Below are 19,798 nucleotides of genomic sequence, written 5' to 3' on the forward strand. Positions count from 1 at the left end.
TGGGAATACTACGGATCCTTGATGGGGCTAAAAAAAATACTTTTCAACTACATAATGAACACAAAAAACAAAATGACGGCAAAATAATAAGTACATGATCGATAAAAATATCGAAAATAACCTCTCTACCCCTTAAGGTAGGGATAAAGTCTGCGTACACACTATCTTCCTCATACCCCACCTGTGGGATTATACTAGGTTGTTCTTGTTGTATAATCGATAAAAATAGTAGTAAAGGAGTTCCAAGATAAAACTGATTTGGCTACTCTTGTATCTCAGAAAAATACAGTAAGGGGTCGTTTGGTTTGAATACGGCTTATGCCGGGATAAGTTATGCTGGGATTAGTTATCCTAGTATTGTTTTTTATCCACTATTTGGTATGTTGTATTAAAAATGACCTGCATAATTTCTAAGAAGAGGTATAAGTTATCCCGACACTAATTACCCCACCCTCTACAAGGTATTAATTATTCCGGTACTAATTTTAATCCCGGGATAACTTATACCAGGTTTGCTAACCAAACAAAGTATTAAGGTGGTATTAAATTTTTATACCAACACTATAACTTCTTATAACTCATACCAAACGACCCTAAGTGTGCAGGCTATTAATTGTGGGCAATAAGGTTGAGCAGGTGAAGATAATGTTGTGCAGAGCCTAGCATTGTCAGGGGCATAGCCAGGTTAAGGCAAGAGGAGTCAATTGAATTCCTTGCCGAAAAAATTATAAATAAAAAAAATAAAAATAAAATAAAAAAATTATCGTACATAAATTGTTGAATTCCCTTAACATGAGTTCAAAAAACATGACGTGTGTCTAACCCACATAATGAGCATTGTGCTCACTGGGGTGCTAGTTATGCACCATTCTTCTTATTAACTATTTGCCTTTTGTAATCCAAGAGCAAATACTGTTTTTGTATTAGATACAGTGGTAATGTTTCTTTATCTCCATTTCAAACGATTTTAGCCAAGAGATAGACTATGTCTTCAGAAATGGATACTTTTCACTTCTGGAGGTTCGACTAAGGAAAGCAACAGTCCAATACCAAAAGGAAATGTTGAAGGCACAAGAAAGCTGTAAATGCAGAAGCGATAAGGAAAACATAAATGGATTTCCAATAAAGCTTATACGAATCTAAAAACTGAACTTAATTGATCATAAGAGATAATTGGAACAACACTTGGGTACACTTTAAAACACAATAATACAATGTAAGGTGATCTCCATTTCTTGACAAGAAAAATATTTTAAATCGAAGAACGAATCAAAACTTCAGTAAGAGTTTTCCCTCCACATTGGTTGGTTATCTACAGTTTGGAACCATGTATTCTAACCAAGCATAAGAGATATGCTATAGTTATTGCTAAGACTGTCGACTATTCTTACAAGATGCACAGGGATGAACCTACAACAATCAACTATTAACACTATATAGACAACATTTTGGAATTTACAGAGCGCCTTACAAATGAATTCCGAAGCCTTTGAGGTGCACAGCAGAGCCTAACAAACCTGGCACACATCTAAGAGCTGCAAACAAGTGAATAAACTCTACCTCTCTTTTCAAATAATAATGTCAGATCAGCAGAAGTAACCCCTGCAGAAAAGAACCAAGAAATTAAGGTTAAAAGTTTAGCCAATCTAAATACCATTGTTGACAAGAAACTAACTTCTAGCTTGTACGCATCGATGTTCTGAGAATGGAAAAGGAAACAAATTTTCTTATTTTTTCGGGGATAAATTGGACAGCAGGGCACACGATGATCTGAGGAACAACAAAATATAGCAATTATATCTTGAAAAACTTTTTTGGTAAGCATGTTTTGAAAATTCAACAAGCGCAGAAATAATTGACATTCCCAGCACGTTCCATGGAGTGATGGAATGAGTATATACCTTAGCAGCCCGAGGCAGAGTTTAGGAACTCAATCTCAGAAGCTTCACTTTGGAAGAAGAACCTAAAAAGACCGGCTTTAATTAGGTAGCTGAGCAAAAGTCCCAGTATTTGGGCTACAGCCCCCAACCATCATCTTCTCATAAACGGCATATGCACCATCCGGATCACCGGACTTGCTGTACCCTCTGATAAGAGCATTATATGTAAAAACATTGGGTTCAAGACCCAGCCGCTGAAGTTCTTCATACATCTTTCCGGCCTGCTCCAACATTCCAGCAATCCCAAGATTGAGTATTAAGGAATTATAGGTATAAAGGTTGGGGGTAACTCCTCTGCTTTGCATCTCATCAAGAAGATGCAATGCTTCCTTCATTTTACCAGACTTCCCGACTCCGTTGATCATAAGGTTGTAAGAAATCAAATCAGGATCAAGGCCAGCTGACTTCAGTTCCTCAAAGTAGTGCAGAGCATCGTCCACCTTCCCTGCAGTGCATAGGCAATCTACAAGAATAGTGTAAGTCTTTAAATCCGGTCTAACTCCTCCTTTCTTCATTCTGTTAAAGAGGCCACAAGCGGCTTCAAGATCACCTGCTTTCCCAAACCCATTTATGAGAATATTGTAGATAGCACAATTAGGTCTGCATCCATAGTCCACCATTTCCTCAAAGAAGTCCTTTGCTTTGTCGAAATTTTCAACCTTCAAAAGCCCATCTATAAGAGGACCATATGTACAAGGAGTAGGTGTAACGCCTAGACTTACAAGATCATAGTACAAATCTATCGCTCTCTCTACTTTATTAGACTTCACCAAACCAGAAATGAGGATATTGTAAGTTATCGTGATCGGCTTACATCCTCTGTGGAGCATTTCCTCGTACAGCTCAAAAAGTTCATCAACCTTCCCTGACTTACCAAGTTCATCAAGAAATAAATTATAGGTATAAACATCGGGAGAACAACCAGCATCTTTCATCTCCTTGAAAAGATTCCACGCCAATTCTTTAAGATGAACATTCAGAAGTCCTTCAACTACGGGATAATATGATCTTAGTGTTGGACGAATTCCGAATTCGTTCTTGAACTTAACAAAAAGTGCATGAGCATCAAGGGCTTTTTTCTGCTTGCACAGAACTCTAATAACAGGTACTATTATTAAGTCATTTGTGCAAAGACGATTAGATGCCAGTCTTTCTGCAAAAGAAATGGAATACTCTAATTCGGCTTCACCCAAAACACCTTCCATCAAGTGTAGCCAAAAGGATCTCTCTGACCTATTCAAACCCCGGTTAACAAAACCCTCCACAATCTTAACAGCATCCTCAATTGAACCATCTTTCACAAGAGTAGGAAGAAGAGCATACACAGTTACACAGTCGGGATATATTTTCTTCTTCATCTGATGGTATAGCAAAAATGCTTCGGTTACCCTTTTTTCTTTAGCCAACCCAAAAATGACAGTGTTATAAGTGACAACATCTGGAGAGCAATTTGGTCCGGACATTTGATAAAGCAGAGTCAAGGCTTTATCAACTTCGCCATTCTTGCAAAGACTATCTAAAAGTGTATTGTAAGTGATTGTGTTTGGAGGACACCCCTGAAGAGTCATGCTATCAAATAATTCATTGGCCTCTCGAATTTTTCCCTCTTTTCCTAATCCAGCCAGTAGAGTGTTGTAGGTCACAATGCTAGGAGCCAGTTTCATATCCTTCATTCTGTAAAACATTGCCCATGCCTCACTAGCCCGACCGTCCTTATAAAGTATGTCAATCAATGAATTGACTACAATCACATCAGGATCACAGCCCCTTTCCATCATCTCAGAGAGTAATTTAATAGCTTCATCAATTTTCCCTGCATTACTATAGCATTTCATCATCATGTTGTAGGTGATAGAATTCGGAACATATCCACTCTCTCTAATTCCATCAAATATACTTTTCGCCTCTCCAAGCCTTCCCATTTCTGCTATACTATACAAAGATGCATTGCAAGCAACAATGTTAGGCACAATTCCATGAACTTTCATCTTCTCAAATGTTTCAAGTGCTTTATCAGGCTCGCCTGACTTCCCATAATGGTCGATAAATAGGATATACGTGTAAGCTGTAAGCTTAATTCCAAGAGATTCCATACTATCAAACAGCTCCAATGCTTCATCGACTCTGTTAGTTCTTAGCAGGCCCCTAATCAATGAATTATAAGTATGAAGATTAGGTAAAATCCCTTTTCCCCTCATTACATCTAATGTAGCAAACGCTTCATTGACCTTTCCTACTTTGCACAAAGCATCAACAAGTATGGTGAAAGAAACGACATCCGCTTTATAGCCATCAGCCTCCATCCTGTCCAAGAAGTCCCTTATAGAGTCCAAGTCTCCATGATCGCTAAACCTGTCGAGCAAAGTGATGTAAGTTACTCGATCAGGTTTATGGCACCCAGATTTCATCTTGACAAAGACTTCTTTAGCAACATCCAACTTGCCAGCAATGCAAAGAGCATCAATGAGAACCGTGTAAGTAACAACGTCCGGTGCACAACCTTCATCATCCATTCTCTTTAATATAGCACAAGCATCGTCAATCTTTCCGGCCCTTCCAAGCACTCTAATGCAAATGGTAAAAGTATAAATATTCGGCCTTAATCCCAGCCCATCCATCTCGCTTAACAATCTCATGACCGTCTCAGTATCCCTTCTTTTACCACATGCGACCATTAACGCAGAATACGTTTTAAGACTCGGCTTAAGCTCTTCCGAAACCATCCTCCTATAAACCTTTAAACCTTCCTTCCAAAACCCCGCTTGAAGGATCAAATGTATTAACCCATTATACGAGTAGGCATTCAACACAAACCCCGCCTTTCTCATCCTTTCGAGAGCAAATGGAGCTTCTCGTATACCTCCCCTAATATTCAGACCCTTAAATATAATCAAATAAGTATCCAAACTCCTATATATTATCTGTTTTTGCATCAAATCAAACACTTGAGCCATATCATTAATCCTCTCATGAAACCTCAAATACTCCAGCATGTAATTACATGTCTCTGTAGTATGCACAACCCTAGGCATTTCCCCTACAGATTTAAACAAACACAAAGCTTCATTCGGTTCCGAAATAGACTTCAAATCCCTCAATACTTCCTCGGCAGAGATGCCATTTCTAAGTTTCTTCACATTAACCAATAAAGCATCATTTTTTGAACTTTTTATCACAAATCTTGAAGACCCCACATGTTTTTTCCTAATTTTCTTGCAATTCATCACATACTCACAAGGAAAAAAATTCAAGACTCTTGAACATGTTCCTCCTCTCACTAACCCATTATAACCAATTGATAAATGTAGTGTACCACTACTAGTAGTAGTAGTAAATTGTCTAGTCTCAGTTAAAGATATACAATTGAAATTATTGCAGCAAATTGTTGAGGAGCTAAGTACAATAACAGCCATGGATGGGAAAAAAAAAACAATAAGAACAATCAATGAATTTACATGCCTTTTAACAATTCTTACATAAGGAATTGTATAATCATGAGGAAAGAAAATGCTTTTTCTGCTGAATCTTCAAGCGACGCGTTTAAGAGTTGGTTATGAAGTTGAGCTAAAATTTACCTGTGTGGGTTAGGATTTTAGGATTTGAGGATGAGTAGAGATATTTTAAAATGGTTTGTGTGGGGTGAAATGAAATTCAGGTAGAAAATAAATTTAACAAGAAAAAACGAAAAACAAAAATGAGAGAGGGGAAAGGATTGGGAAATTAAGGTGGATTTGAGGAAGACGTAGATATTTTAAAGTTGGGAATTTTTTCTCTTTAAAAAAAAAAACTAGAAGTTTGGTGATTGAAAATAATTACTTTACTTAAATATCACTCCTCTGATCCACCATAATTTTTTATTTTTTTTTATTTTATGCTTTCACATATATTAAGGGATCCATCATTTAGCATTAATTAACAATAAAATTGAACATATTAACCTTAATTCATTCATTGAAATATGTCCATATTAAGGGATCCATCATTTAATATTAATTAACAATAAAATTGACCATATTAACCTTAATTTATTCATTGAAATATAATAAATACGCTCTCTACTCCAAGGGCAACTTTGAAAAAATGAAGTCAATTCCTCTTGATATTTGAAAAAAATTAAATATTATGGACCACAAAAAAAGAGCCGAAAAATTAATTAAAGTGGACCGAAGAGAGTATATTTGACAATTAGTTCTAATATTGAAGTTCAATATTCACAAATCACAACAAATCTTTATTGATAAACATTGAATTATTTACAAATAATAAATAACTATCGATGCAAATTTACCCCCCACATACTTCCTACGTTTCAATATATGTATTATAGTTTGATTAGACTCAAAATTTTAAAAAAGTACAAGAATGTCATATCCTATGGTCTTAAACTAAAAATGTAGATAATGTACCAAAATATCTTTAGATTTTGTGATTTTAAATATATCATATTCTTCCTCCGTCTCAAATTATCTGTCATATTTTTCTTTTACACACTCCTTAAAAAAATATTAATTAAGAGTAATTTGTAACTATTTCACCCTTATTTATGTCTTAATATATAATCTATATTAATTGAATATTTAACGTTTAGTCTTCAAAACACTACTATATAAAGCAAGGAGAAGCATGGACTGTCAAAGCTAAGCAAGCATCATGGCTAACTCAAAAGATTCTAGGTGCTGCCAGGTACCTAATTGAAGCAAATATTAAAGTGGAAGAGGTGATGACTGCAGATTGTTACTCCCGCTTAAAGAGCGTGATTCTTTAGTTTAATTAAGTTCAAATTAGTTAAATTAAAAGTCCTCGTTTGATTCAATTCATGAATTAGCCCACTATAAGTCTACTGCATTTTATTTTAATTATAATTATATATAATTAGATAATAATAATAATAATAATTAAGTATATCATTTGTGTCTCTGTTACAACACAACGAAACTAAATGGTTCGAATCCATCAGAGACATATACAACAAACTTAGGGGAGAATTTCCAAAGGTTGCATGGAGAAAATAATTAGTTGCCCTAAATGGATCTTTATCGTATACATAGCCATACAAGGTAGGCTATACACCAGGGGATATGCTTATCAAATGGAGTATCTTAACCAAACCAATTTGCTCCCTGTGTGAAGGTGCTGGCGAGGATCATGAGCACCTATTTTTCGAATGTAACTACTCAGCAGCTATATGGAGGAAACTACTACAATGGGCTGGAATAAACAGAGATGTCAAAGGATGGGCTTAGGAGATCAGTTGGGCTACACAGTTTGCATCAGGTAGGAGATCATTAGCAGCCATATACAGAATGCTACTAACGTGTATTGTATACCACATATGGCAAGAGAGAAATTAGAGAACTTTTCGTAATCAGAAGACAAGAAGTGAGGACATGGTCAGGTTAATGATTCAAGAGGTCCATTGTCGAGGGAGTTTGAAATCCAACTTAGCGAAGAAACTAAAAAATCTAAACTTCTATCCTTTGATAGTTTTCTTGTGTTTCATTAGATTTGGTGTTGATTAGTTACCAAGATCATTTATAGTTGGGGCTGCATGTCAAATTATAGAATGATAGTGAAGGGTTTCTGTTATACTTGTACATATTATTCTCTGGTAATAAAAATTTAAAAAGACAAATAATTCGAGACAATTATTTTTTAAAAATACAATAAATAATTTGAGACGGAGATAGTAAAGAGTTACTAAAATTAAAGAGCTACTAAATATAGAAAGAGACATTGATTACTAAAAAGTAAAGCAAGGCATGTGTTTTAGTATAAGCATGCACATGTAATTACTCTTTTGCTTTTATTGATTTAGCGTGAAAAAGCAGCCCGATACACTAAGCACCTGCTATGCGCGAGATCGGGGGAAGGACCGGACCATACGGCAGAGTCGGCTCCAATGTTATGGAAGGTAAGGCATGTGCCTTAGGCCTCCAAATTTGGGGAGCCCTATTTATAAAAAATAATAGGTTTATAGGCGTTTAAAAAATAATATTTAGTACTTTTAATATAAAAAGAAAGAAAACTTTTTAGATATATAAATAAAGTAATAACTTAACTTACTTAAAAATGGGTAGATTAATAGTTTCTCCAACGTTTTAATTTTTCACTTTTTACTCTTTCATTAGATAACGTGTAAAAATTTACACTCTGCCTTAATTTGTCCAAATCAATCTTTCTTATTTTCAATCTCTTCATATTTCAGAAACTCCTGTATATTTTTTCTTTGATATTGTTACTTACCTTCTTTTTCCAAGATTTCATCAGTTCAAGTGTTCAACAATACTTTTAAGCTTCAATAGTTCTATACTTCTATTGCTCTATAATTTTTCAAGAAAAATTAAATGATGAATTGGCTATATTATAATTGTAAAGGAATTATTGAAACAAAATTGATTATAAAAAAGACTATTAACAATTTTATATCTCAAAAGGTTAGAAGAATAGACTTCAAATAAAAACAATCTTATAACTTTCTTTTAAAAATTTAGGTCTCATATTAAACTTTGGATTTAGGCCTCACATATTCTTGAGCCGTCAATTATACGCAATCTTACTTTATATTTCTGCAAGAAATTATTTTTATGGCTTGAACTCACTACCTCAACTTTACCATTAACTCAACTTTACCAATAACTTTTACCGATTTAGTGTAAACGGATAAATTTTTGCCTAATTATTTATGGCCAAACATAAAATGAATTGCAAGTTGTACCTTATATGGCCTGGGACCATGTTCCCAAGCAAGAATCATCCAACTTTTGTAATTACTCTCTTCTTGCATGTTGCCAACTCCCCCCATTTATAGCTTTCAGTCAACTTTTGCTACTCTCAAAGCTTTGCGTACTCTTTACTGTTTCCTTCCCTCCTTACCTGCAAAACCCCACATTCCTTAAATGCTCCTCTAAATTAAATCTTGAAAAACCCCATCTTCCAATTTTGCTAAAAAAAACAAGATCCCTGTTCTTTCATATAGAAAAAAGCTGAAAGTTTCTATCTTTTTTTGTTTAAGATGAAAAAAACCCCTCTTGGGTTAAAGCTTGTAGCTTTTTTGGTTCTTGTTTTTTTTTCTGGTGTAAAGTCTCAAGAAAATGATGCCACAGTGATGTTGGCTTTGAAAAAGAGCCTAAATCCACCTCAAGAAATGGGCTGGTTGGATCCGGATCCATGCAAATGGAACCACGTGGGTTGTTCAGTGGACAAACGGGTCACCCGGATCCAAATTGGGCACCATAATCTTGAAGGTACTTTGCCACAAGAACTGTCTAAACTTACTGCACTTGAGCATTTAGAGCTTCAATGGAATAAAATTTCTGGCCCTTTGCCTAGTTTAAATGGATTAAGTTCATTGCAAGTGTTAATTATTAGTAATAATCAGTTTAGTTCAATTCCTGTTGATTTCTTTAGTGGTATGACTTCATTAATATCAGTTAATATTGATAATAATCCATTTGCTAGTTGGGGTATACCTGAAAGCCTTAAAAATGCTTCAGTACTTCAAGATTTTTCAGCAAATTCAGCTAATATTACTGGAAAAATTCCTGAGTTTTTAGGAGCTGATGAATTTCCTGGATTAGTGAGCTTGCATTTAGCTCTTAATAACTTGGAGGGTGAATTGCCTTCTAGTTTTTCGGGTTCGCTGATTGAGTCTTTGTGGTTAAATGGACAGAATCTTAGTGGAGGAATTGATGTTTTACAGAACATGACATTCTTGAGGGAGGTTTGGTTAAATGACAATGGATTTTCAGGCCCTTTACCCGACTTTTCGGGGTTAAAGTCTTTGGAGGTATTGAGTGTCAGAGATAATTCTTTTACGGGATCAGTGCCGACTTCTTTGGTGAATCAAGAATCTCTGAAAGTTGTTAACTTGACTAATAATTTGTTTCAAGGGCCAGTTCCCAAGTTCAAAGATTCAGTTTCTATGGATTTGATAAAAGATACCAATAGTTTTTGTTTACCAGTACCCGGTGATTGTGATCCAAGAGTCAATACATTGCTTTTAATTGCGAAATCGATGAATTATCCGAGGAAGTTTGCGGAGAATTGGAAGGGAAATGATCCATGTGCAGACTGGTTTGGGATAACTTGTAATAACGGGAACATTACCATTGTAAATTTCCAGAATATGGGGCTTTCAGGAATAATATCTCCTGAATTTGCTTCACTGAAGTCACTGCAAAGATTAGTTCTTGCAGATAATAATCTCACGGGTTCGATTCCTGAGGAACTCACTACCTTGGCAGGTCTTGTAGAGTTAGATATATCAAACAACCAAATATATGGTAAATTACCTTCTTTTAGGAATAATGTGATCTTGAAAACCAGTGGAAACCCTGATATAGGGAAGGACAAGGCTAATTCAACTTCCCAAGGCACTACTTCTCCCGGTACATCAGGTTCACCGGGCTCTGGTTCTGGCGGTGACATAAGTGCACAAGCTACGCATACAAAGTCCAAAAGCTGGATACAAATTATAGTATTTTCTGTAATCGGGGGCATCTTGGTGCTTTGTTTGATTGTGATAGCAGCTTTCTATCTGTACAGAAGCAAACAAAAGCGTTTTACTCAAGTGCAAAGTCCTAATGCAATGGTCATTCATCCACGCCATTCTGGTTCGGACAATGATAATGTGAAGGTCACAGTTGCAGGATCTAGTGTCACTGTCGGTGCAGTTGGCGAGACTCATACTGTTTCTATTAGTGAAACAAGTGATCTTTCAATGGCCGAAGGTGGAAATATGGTGATTTCCATTCAAGTTCTGAGGACTGTGACCAATAATTTTAGTGAAGATAACATACTAGGTCGAGGAGGTTTTGGCACAGTCTACAAAGGGGAGTTGCACGACGGGACGAAAATTGCCGTCAAGAGAATGGAAGGTGGAGTTATCACTGGGAAGGGACTCAATGAATTCAAATCTGAGATTGCAGTTTTGACCAAGGTTAGGCATAGGCATCTCGTTGCTCTACTCGGGTACTGTCTTGATGGGAATGAAAAGCTCCTTGTTTATGAATACATGCCTCAAGGGACACTAAGCAGCCATCTTTTTAACTGGGCGGAGGAAGGGCTTAAGCCGCTGGAATGGACAAATAGGTTAACAATTGCATTGGATGTTGCTAGGGGAGTAGAGTACCTCCACAGTTTAGCCCACCAGAGTTTCATTCACAGGGATCTTAAGCCGTCCAATATTCTTCTAGGTGACGATATGAGGGCTAAGGTTGCAGATTTTGGCCTTGTTTGACTTGCTCCAGAAGGAAAAGGATCTATAGAGACAAGGATTGCTGGGACATTTGGATATCTGGCACCAGAATATGCAGGTATATCTTTTTCCGCTTTCTTTTGCGTCCTTTGTGTTAAATTCCTGATGTAGTTTTTATGCTGCTTGTGGTTAGATATAAATGATTTCAATCGCCAACCTTTAAAGCATGCACTGAACCTAGACGGGTGGATCTAAAAGAAACTTGGTTATGGGTAGCTATCATTCTATCATTCGGGAGTTAGATGATTAGTGGTTAAGTCTAATCCAAAGATCTAGCCTTTTGATATTAGTTTATTAAATCTACTTGTTGGTCTAATCAATATTAGCGTTTTTCTTCTCCTACAAATTATGTATCCGAAAATTTATGTTTCTATCTCATTTCTTAGTCAATTGAGTTACGTTCAAGTCCATGGGCAAGAACTCTTGAATCATGCATTCGTTTGCTCTGTGTTAAACCACTTGATGTTGTGATTACTTAGTTAAAAATGGTAAATGTATTCTTTTTAAGGTTGAAGGAATGAGATGATACCACCTTCTAGTTTCAAAATCCCCTGTACTGATAAAGTGTGAAGTGAAGTTCCTCTTAAGGCCAGATTTACGTGCTTAATTCTCTGTCAGTTTGATAAGGCGTAAGCTAAACCTCTATTTGTAAATAAGGCATAAGCTAAACCTGTTTTTTTTCCACCTGTCTGCCAGTGACTGGAAGAGTAACAACGAAAGTGGATGTGTTTAGTTTTGGTGTGATTTTGATGGAACTCTTAACGGGAAGAAGGGCTCTTGACGAAAGCCAACCCGAGGAGAGCATGCATCTAGTAACGTGGTTCCGAAGAATGCACATTAATAAGGACACATTCCGAAAGGCAATTGACCCAACAATTGACCTCAATGAGGAAACGCTTGCCAGCATCAACACTGTAGCCGAGCTAGCTGGACACTGTTGTGCGAGGGAACCATATCAAAGACCCGACATGAGTCATGCTGTCAATGTTCTTTCATCTCTAGTGGAGCTATGGAGACCGTCTGATCAATGCTCAGAGGACATATATGGTATTGATCTCGACATGTCACTTCCTCAGGCTCTTAAGAAGTGGCAGGCTTATGAAGGTAGAAGTCAGATGGATTCATATTCTTCGTCGTACCTTCCAAGTTTGGACAACACTCAAACTAGTATACCAACCCGTCCCTCTGGCTTCGCTGACTCTTTCACATCTTCCGATGGCAGATGAATCGAAGCTTTTTTTGTCCGACGTTTCTATGTTCATTCTCTCTGCTTCTTGCTCTTTGCTGCAACTCAAAGCAAACCTTGTTTTGCCTCCATTTTGTATTATCTTACTTTCTCTTTTTCTCTTTTCCTTAATCTCAACTCCAGTCGGTTAATGTAGTCTAGAATCTAGAATCTGAGAATGGTTAATCATTCATAATTTTGGATGTAGTGGATAGGAAATTTTCTGTTGCCTTTTGACTCTCCTTTTCTCTTGTTTGTGCAAATGATAAAGTTTGCTGTTTCTTAAAGTGTGCATTTTCAGTCAAAACTTTAAGTTTTGCTTATGATCACATATTCACAGTTCAACTGCATATTAGAGTCAGACCTTTCTATAAAAGTCATTCTTTATAACAACATTTCATTATAACGGCCAAGATTTCTTGGAACCAATCTTTCATGTTATGCTATATAGTCAGACATTTCTATAACATCATCTTTATATTCTTATCAAAAAAATAAGGGCAAATATATAGACGGCCCCTTAAACTTGGTTCCAGTTTTCATTTTGACACCTTAATTTAGCGCTTTTTCTATTGAACACTTTAATTCTATTTTGGTGTATACCATTTAAACACAACGCATGTCCGGCCAAAAGAGCGTTATGTCCACACATGATAAGCGCGTGAATGTTATTAATATTTGCTTAAGTGGATATTCCAACAGTAAAAATAAAACCCACCCGTTAGACCCACTTTAAAACACCCGATTTTCCCATTTTTTCTCTCAAGAATGCCCTAATTCCTCTTTCGTCTTCTTCCCTTGCAAATTCGTCATTTTCCCCTTCTACACCTAAGCTTGAATCTTGATCTGATTTCTTCCTCATCTTTCTCGTTTATCAGTTCCACGTCACAAAAATCAACAATTTCTCGCAATGGAATGGAAATTTGCCAATGTGGATTTAATGCGCCACTGACTATATCATGGTCATCTGCAAACCCAGGTCGCCGATTTTATGGTTGTAAATTGGTAAGTCGATCGTATTGTTTTTGTTAGACCCTTGAATTTCTTAATAAAGAAATCTGTTTTTAATTTTTTTGGCCGCATTTCTTTTTGAATTTTGTAGGGTCGGGGTGGCTGCAAATATTTTAGATGGCATGATGATGAAATGTCTGACCAAGCTAAGAGGGTTATACGGGGTATGTTGAAGAGAGTCGAAAGAACTGAGAAAACAATTGCGTGGTTGAGGTGGTTATTTGTTGTTGTGGTGGTGCTGTTTCTATGGATTTGGCTTTGGTGATGCTGGTGGTTTGAAGAACAATGTAGTATTTTTATGATATGCTGGTGCTAATAGTGTTGTAGTTGCTGCTATTAGTTCAAGAAAAATGTAGTATGTTGGAAGTAGGTACTAGGAATTTGGCCTTTTGTTAATGTACACTATCTTGTTACGAATGAAATGGAAATGACCAATTTTTAATGCAAATTTAAGTTCAGCTGCACTTACATAATGTGTTATGAATGAAATGCAAATTCATATTCATGAATTGAAAACATAATTGCCTAAACATTCCATTGCATAATGTGATGGACTAGCATTTCATCCAAGCTCAAAAATAGAGCATTGTTTTGGTCTACAAATTACAAAAAACAGAGCATTGTTTTCCCAAACATATAACTACCCAAACTAGTAAACTCTAATAGAGCATAACTGCCCAAACAAAAAACTGGTAGTGACATCTTAGATAACATAAATAAAAACTAGTCTGCTTCACAGTGTAGATGCAGCTGAACTTGTTTGACTTGAAGAATCTTTTTTCCTTGCTGCACTCATTTGTTGAAGTTGTGACCTTGTCACTGCATTTCTTCCTTTAAACTTCAATCTGAGGGGCTTAAATCCAATGTCTATGTTAGTTGCAGATGTATCCTTGAATGTCCCAGCTGATATGACTCTCTCAGATGATATACCAGGCTGTAAAATACAATGAATTAGTAAAAAACAGAACAATTCCAACCCACAAAACTGCATTATAATAAACTATACACCTTTACATTCATGATAGTATTTCCAGTCATAGTGTCAGTGAAAATCCCAAAACCAGTATGCCTTGGCCTTTTATGTCCAATGGTTGTTGCATTAGTCGAGCCTCCTCCTAGTGTAGTTCCTCTTCCTTTTCCCCTACCTAGTCCATGGCCTCTTCCTTTTCCTCTTCCTCTACCAAGCTCAGTTGATTGGTTGTTGCTTTGTCTTTTGACAATATTTGTATCCTCACATATAGAGTATGGTTTACTTTGTTGAGATGGTATTTCCTGAGATGATCTTAGTGAAGGTAGTGGCATATTTTGACTTTGTTGAGTAGCACTTCTTGGAACATGCTGACAGAAGTAAAAGAAAAGAATATCAGAATTGCAAAAAATAGAATGTAAAAGACAGAATTACAAATATCAGAACTTACCCCTTTCCTACATCCAGATTTGTTGTGTCATGTTTGTTGGCAGTTTGAACAAGTCATCTTTACCCCTTTCTTTGATAGTTTACCATGCTTTTTTCTTGGTTCATCCTTGGCTTTTCTCCTACATTTCTTTGATCTACCTGGCATAGGTTTAGGTTCCGGAGGCTCTATAGATGGATTTGTTGAATCCGACCACATCTTCATGTTGGGAATTGGTTGAATGAAATACTGGTAAGCTTTAAGGAAAGTTTCCTTCCTATACCAGTGGGCAACATAATCATCTGGGTCCATTTCTCTATCATAGAATGCATATACTGCATGTTGACATGGAATGCCCCTCAACATCCATGATCTACAAGTACATGTCATGGTCCTAAAATCAACAATGAATCTGTACACACCTTCATCAACTTCAAACCCATGTTCTGCATTCCACATAACCTTACACCTCCTAGAAAGGGCTTTGTTCTCTTCCAGTATCATCCTAGCCATTGGTGCAATGTCAGTAACCCAAGTCTCATCAAACTTCCTCATTTCAATGGTCTTATTCATGATTTTATGTCTAATTTCTTCCAACATAGTTATAACAGACTTGTGCCTAGAACCTACTATCCAAGAATTGAATGTTTCACACATGTTATTCTCAATGACATCACACTTTGAATCTTCTCTAAAGTATGCCCTACACCAATACTCTTTATCATACTTCAACAAGTTTTCACATATCTTATAACCAAGCTTATTCATTGCTTCCAGTCCTTCCTTGAATTTTACTTCATAAGATGCTTTGGCACATCTCCAGAATTATTTCCTCCTTTCTTCACCTCTCCAATTCTTGGACCAGTTAGACCAAATGTGTCTAGCACACATTCTGTGTTCTGACATTGATAGTAATTCCTTTATAGTTGGTACTAGTCTCTACAAAAAATAGTAATAACTGTTAGTGGACAGTATATATAAAGCAAGAAAAAGAAAAATTAAAAGTTGATTGTAACTTTACCTTTTGCATATCTGACATAACAGTTAAGCCAACACCATCTCCCAACTGTAAATCTACAATCAAACATGTGATGAACCAGCTCGAGGAGTGTTTTTTCTCTTGATCAATTACAGCCCATGCAATATGAAATATTTAATTGTTCTTATTTCTACCAACTGCAACAAGTAACTCACCCTTGCAGATTCCCTTTAGAAAACAGCCATCAAATCCTATAATTCTTCTGCACCCTTCTAACCATCCTCTTTTCAAAACATCTAAACATAGATATAAATAGACAAACAGATTCTTGTCAGGAATAGTCTTACTATCTGTTCTGATCCAGCATGAACTCCCAGGATTTGTTTGCTTAATAATATCAGCATAATCAGCAAGTCTGTTAAATTCCATCCTCCAGTCACCCATGAATTGACTTATCACCCTACATTTAGCCCTGTAACAAATCGCCCTTCCAACATACAAACCTAACTTATCCCTGACCAAATTCTGAATCTCCCACAACTTAATATTTGGCTGGAAAATAATCCTATCTTTATACTTATTGACAATGTACTTAGAAGTACATAATTTGTTCTTATTTTTGGTGTTGCACTTATGAGCTGGATGGTACTTCTTCACAGTAAAGTCACATGAATCTCCATAATTGCTTGCATATAATTTCCAGTTACACTTGGCTCCTTTACACTTAACTCTAACCCTATCCTTTTCATTAGGCCTAATTGTTAGTTGCACTTTGTTCTCCACAGCATATGAAGCTACTGCTTTTCTAAACTCTACAGTATTTTCAAATACCATACCAAGCTCAAAAATAGCAAGGTAACCGTCAGGGTCAAACCTTACCTTTTTACTTCTCCTTCTAGGAGGTAAGTCAATACCCCTTTCAGCTAAAACATCTAACTCATATGTGCTATCATCACTTCCAATATCAGAACTGGTGTAGTAGTCTTCATCCCTTCCTAATTTTCCAGCAAACATGTCCTCCTTAGATGGTCTGCCAATATCCTCAAAGCCTTTATCTATTCCAGCTTCTCCCACAATAATCTCTTCAGTTGTAGTAGGTTTCTTTCTTTGTTTCTTCTGCTTTTTCTTCTTTCTTCTTTCATGCCTTAATGAAGTGAGCTCTTCATTCACATCACTATCATCTTCATCAGGAATGTTATCTAATCCAGACTCGCTACTTGACAGATCTGATGCCAAACTAGCATCTATGTTTGTTGTTTCTTTAGCACCTTGTAAATTCTCACCTGCAACCCCAACATCAGCTAGATTTTCCTCAGGCACAGATGTGTTATCTGCAGCACTTTCTTGGACATTTATATCCTCTGGAACAGTAGATGTTGCCCTACCCTCTTTATTTAATGTATTTTTACTTGGTTCAACAACTTCTGGCCCACATAAAAGGCCACACGGGACAGTCTCATCAAGCAACACAGGCTCATTAACTACATGCTTAATATACAAATCTAAATGATCAAGATGATTAAGATGACAAACTATATTATACAGTTGTTCATCATTTTCAATCAAGACAAAGTCATTAGATTTAGGATTAATTAAATAAAAACCCTTTACCTCAGCATAACCCATATCCTTTGTGTAGGACAGAAGCTCAAAAAGAGAAAAGTGGTCCTTGTCTATCATGTGACCATCCTCACCCCTCTCTCCTACATATCTTGGGACAAGATCCTTGACAATATGTCCACCATGGTGAAAATCGACAAGAATATATTCGTCTGCAGACATGTCTAGACCCTCGAAATTTCAGTCACGACCAACTCTAGTCACGACCAACTCCAGTTACGACTAACTCTACTCACCACCATGGTCAAAAGAAGCAAACGATTACCTGTATTAGTAGTATAATGGCCAAATAGTTGACGGAGAGTTGAATCTAACTCAAAATCGATGAAGATTCCACCGGGAATCGGTCTCAATATAGTTTATTAGGCTAAAAAAAGGGGGATTTTGGGTGGAAGATCGATTAAGTGAGGCGAGGTATGTGGGTAAGGTAAAATCGGAGTTTTTTTTATCCGACATGGATAAATAAACACGTGTCAGACTATTATTGGTATGTTATTCCATGTGGGAAGCGTTTAAAAACATGCGCTTAAGTTTTTACAGCCCGATCATGCATTGTGTTTAAATGGTATAGTCCAAAGTACAGTTAAAGTGTTCAATAGGAAAAGAGCTAAGTTAAGGTGTCAAAATGAAAACTCGAGCCAAGTTTAAGGGGCCGTACACCTATTTGGCCAAAAAATAACATCATCTTTCTATAACAATCATTCACTATAAAAGTCATTTTTTTTCTCGAAATCAATTTTATGTTATGTTATAATATATATTTTCTATAACATCGCTTCACTATAGCAGCCAAAAAATATCAGAACAAATGAAGTTGTTATAGAGATGTTTGATTGTAATATATGTTCTCTATAACAATACTTAACTATAGCAGCCTAAAAACTTCGGAACAAACGAGATTGTTATAGAGAGATTTGACTGTATTGGTTGTTCAAGAAGGCTATGAATATTAGCTTGTTTATGGTTAGATTTTCCATCTTGGACTTCTTTCTATTTTTAGCCTGTTAGGTTTCTATTTTGGGGCTTAATTAGGCCTATTTTTCTGAAATCCTAAAAATACATTTTTTTTTTGTGTAATATTGCTAAGTTCGGTTTGTTGTTGATTGAAACACTTGAGAGGTTCATAGAGTAAGTTGTAGACCTTAGTTCATCAATTAAGGTATATTTTTTCTTGCCAATGGTTTTGAGTTTTTATTCAAACTTGTGGTTTGATCTTCGTAAAAGGTTTAAATCTCTTTCTAAATTAGTTTATCATCTAATTTAGTTGTAATTGTCTATCTTTCCCAATCATAAACTTTATACAGCAAAAACGGGAAAAAATAACAATTGCCTATCATAATGTTATTAGAAATTATCAATATGTTGGCTTAAGATGACCATAATACATTCACCTCAACTACCAACTTAACAAAGGTCGAGAAGAAAGAGGGGTTCAATTTTCATCAGCAACCAAAAAAAAAATCTCACCAAAATTTTCTTTTTTCTTTTAATTTTTATGTTTCTTAAATACCGATTCAGTTTAAAAGATATTAACATCGGTTTGCTCAAGGACTAAAATAACACATTTAGGCCGTGTTTGGTACGAAGTTTTCTAATTTTCTAATGTTTGGTTGGCTAAAATATTTTGAAAAATATTTTTATCATTAACGGAGGAGAATGAGTTCCCTACCAAAAGTCTTTTTTTTTTTTTTTTGCAAAACTCTTTTTCAACCTTCCCCGTCCTATTCCCCACCCCAACCCTCTAACCTCGCCCTTACACCCCACTCCAAACCTCCACCCCCACCCCCATCCCAAACCCCGCGGCCACCCCCTACACGCTACTCTCGCTACCGCTACCCCAATCTAGTACCTTCCGCACCCTTACTCATTTCGTCTCATGTAGTGTTTGCCTAAATTACATATATTTGTCAAAAACTATTTTTTATTACCTAATCAATAACTTAATTTTATGAAAAATATTTTCTTTCGTACCAAACACACCCATAGGTTAATTGAAAATCAAATTTCAGCCAAACAAACACATGGACCAACATCGAAATAAAATAGTAACTCAAGGAGCAACATTAGGGCTCCTTATCGGGCGGATCGGACGGTTATTTACTCTTAACGGTTCGTCTTATCAGTTATCGACTTTTAAATGTATTAATCCGCTAGCCACCCGATAAGATATCGGGCGGATTGATATCGGTTTAGCTATTATCGGGCAGTTTATCAGCCTAGTTGAATATGTATTACAGAGGCCTATTTTGGTCCTTCGTGTTACATTGTTATTAGTAAATACCAGCAAAAAGCCAGTTTACTTTGCATGTATTCCCACCATTTTTTACTGTTACCTTCAATGATCCTAAAACACAAGCCATTACTTGTTACTAT

The 19,798-nt window shown here is 36.2% G+C and overlaps 3 protein-coding genes across 3 annotated transcripts; 2 read left to right on the forward strand and 1 right to left on the reverse strand.

The window, feature by feature from the left end:
• Positions 1–1,138: 1,138 nt before the first annotated feature.
• LOC107805778 (uncharacterized) lies at positions 1,139–5,688 on the reverse strand. The gene is made up of 2 exons (XM_016629861.2): positions 1,902–5,688; positions 1,139–1,602 (listed from the first exon to the last, which is right to left on the reverse strand). The coding sequence occupies exon 1, from the start codon at positions 5,351–5,353 to the stop codon at positions 1,979–1,981; it is 3,375 nt and encodes a 1,124-aa protein (XP_016485347.1). The 5' UTR covers positions 5,354–5,688; the 3' UTR covers positions 1,139–1,602; positions 1,902–1,978.
• A 2,964-nt stretch (positions 5,689–8,652) lies between these two features.
• Positions 8,653–12,708, forward strand: LOC107805781 (receptor protein kinase TMK1-like). The gene is made up of 2 exons (XM_075246641.1): positions 8,653–11,254; positions 11,893–12,708. The coding sequence occupies exon 1, from the start codon at positions 8,953–8,955 to the stop codon at positions 11,176–11,178; it is 2,226 nt and encodes a 741-aa protein (XP_075102742.1). The 5' UTR covers positions 8,653–8,952; the 3' UTR covers positions 11,179–11,254; positions 11,893–12,708.
• On the forward strand, positions 11,946–12,422 carry LOC142161753 (receptor protein kinase TMK1-like). The gene has a single exon (XM_075246812.1). The coding sequence runs from the start codon at positions 11,946–11,948 to the stop codon at positions 12,420–12,422; it is 477 nt and encodes a 158-aa protein (XP_075102913.1).
• Positions 12,709–19,798: the final 7,090 nt, after the last annotated feature.

Source organism: Nicotiana tabacum, chromosome 23 (assembly GCF_000715075.1).
Source record: "Nicotiana tabacum cultivar K326 chromosome 23, ASM71507v2, whole genome shotgun sequence".
In the NCBI taxonomy this organism is placed as follows: Eukaryota; Viridiplantae; Streptophyta; class Magnoliopsida; order Solanales; family Solanaceae; genus Nicotiana; species Nicotiana tabacum.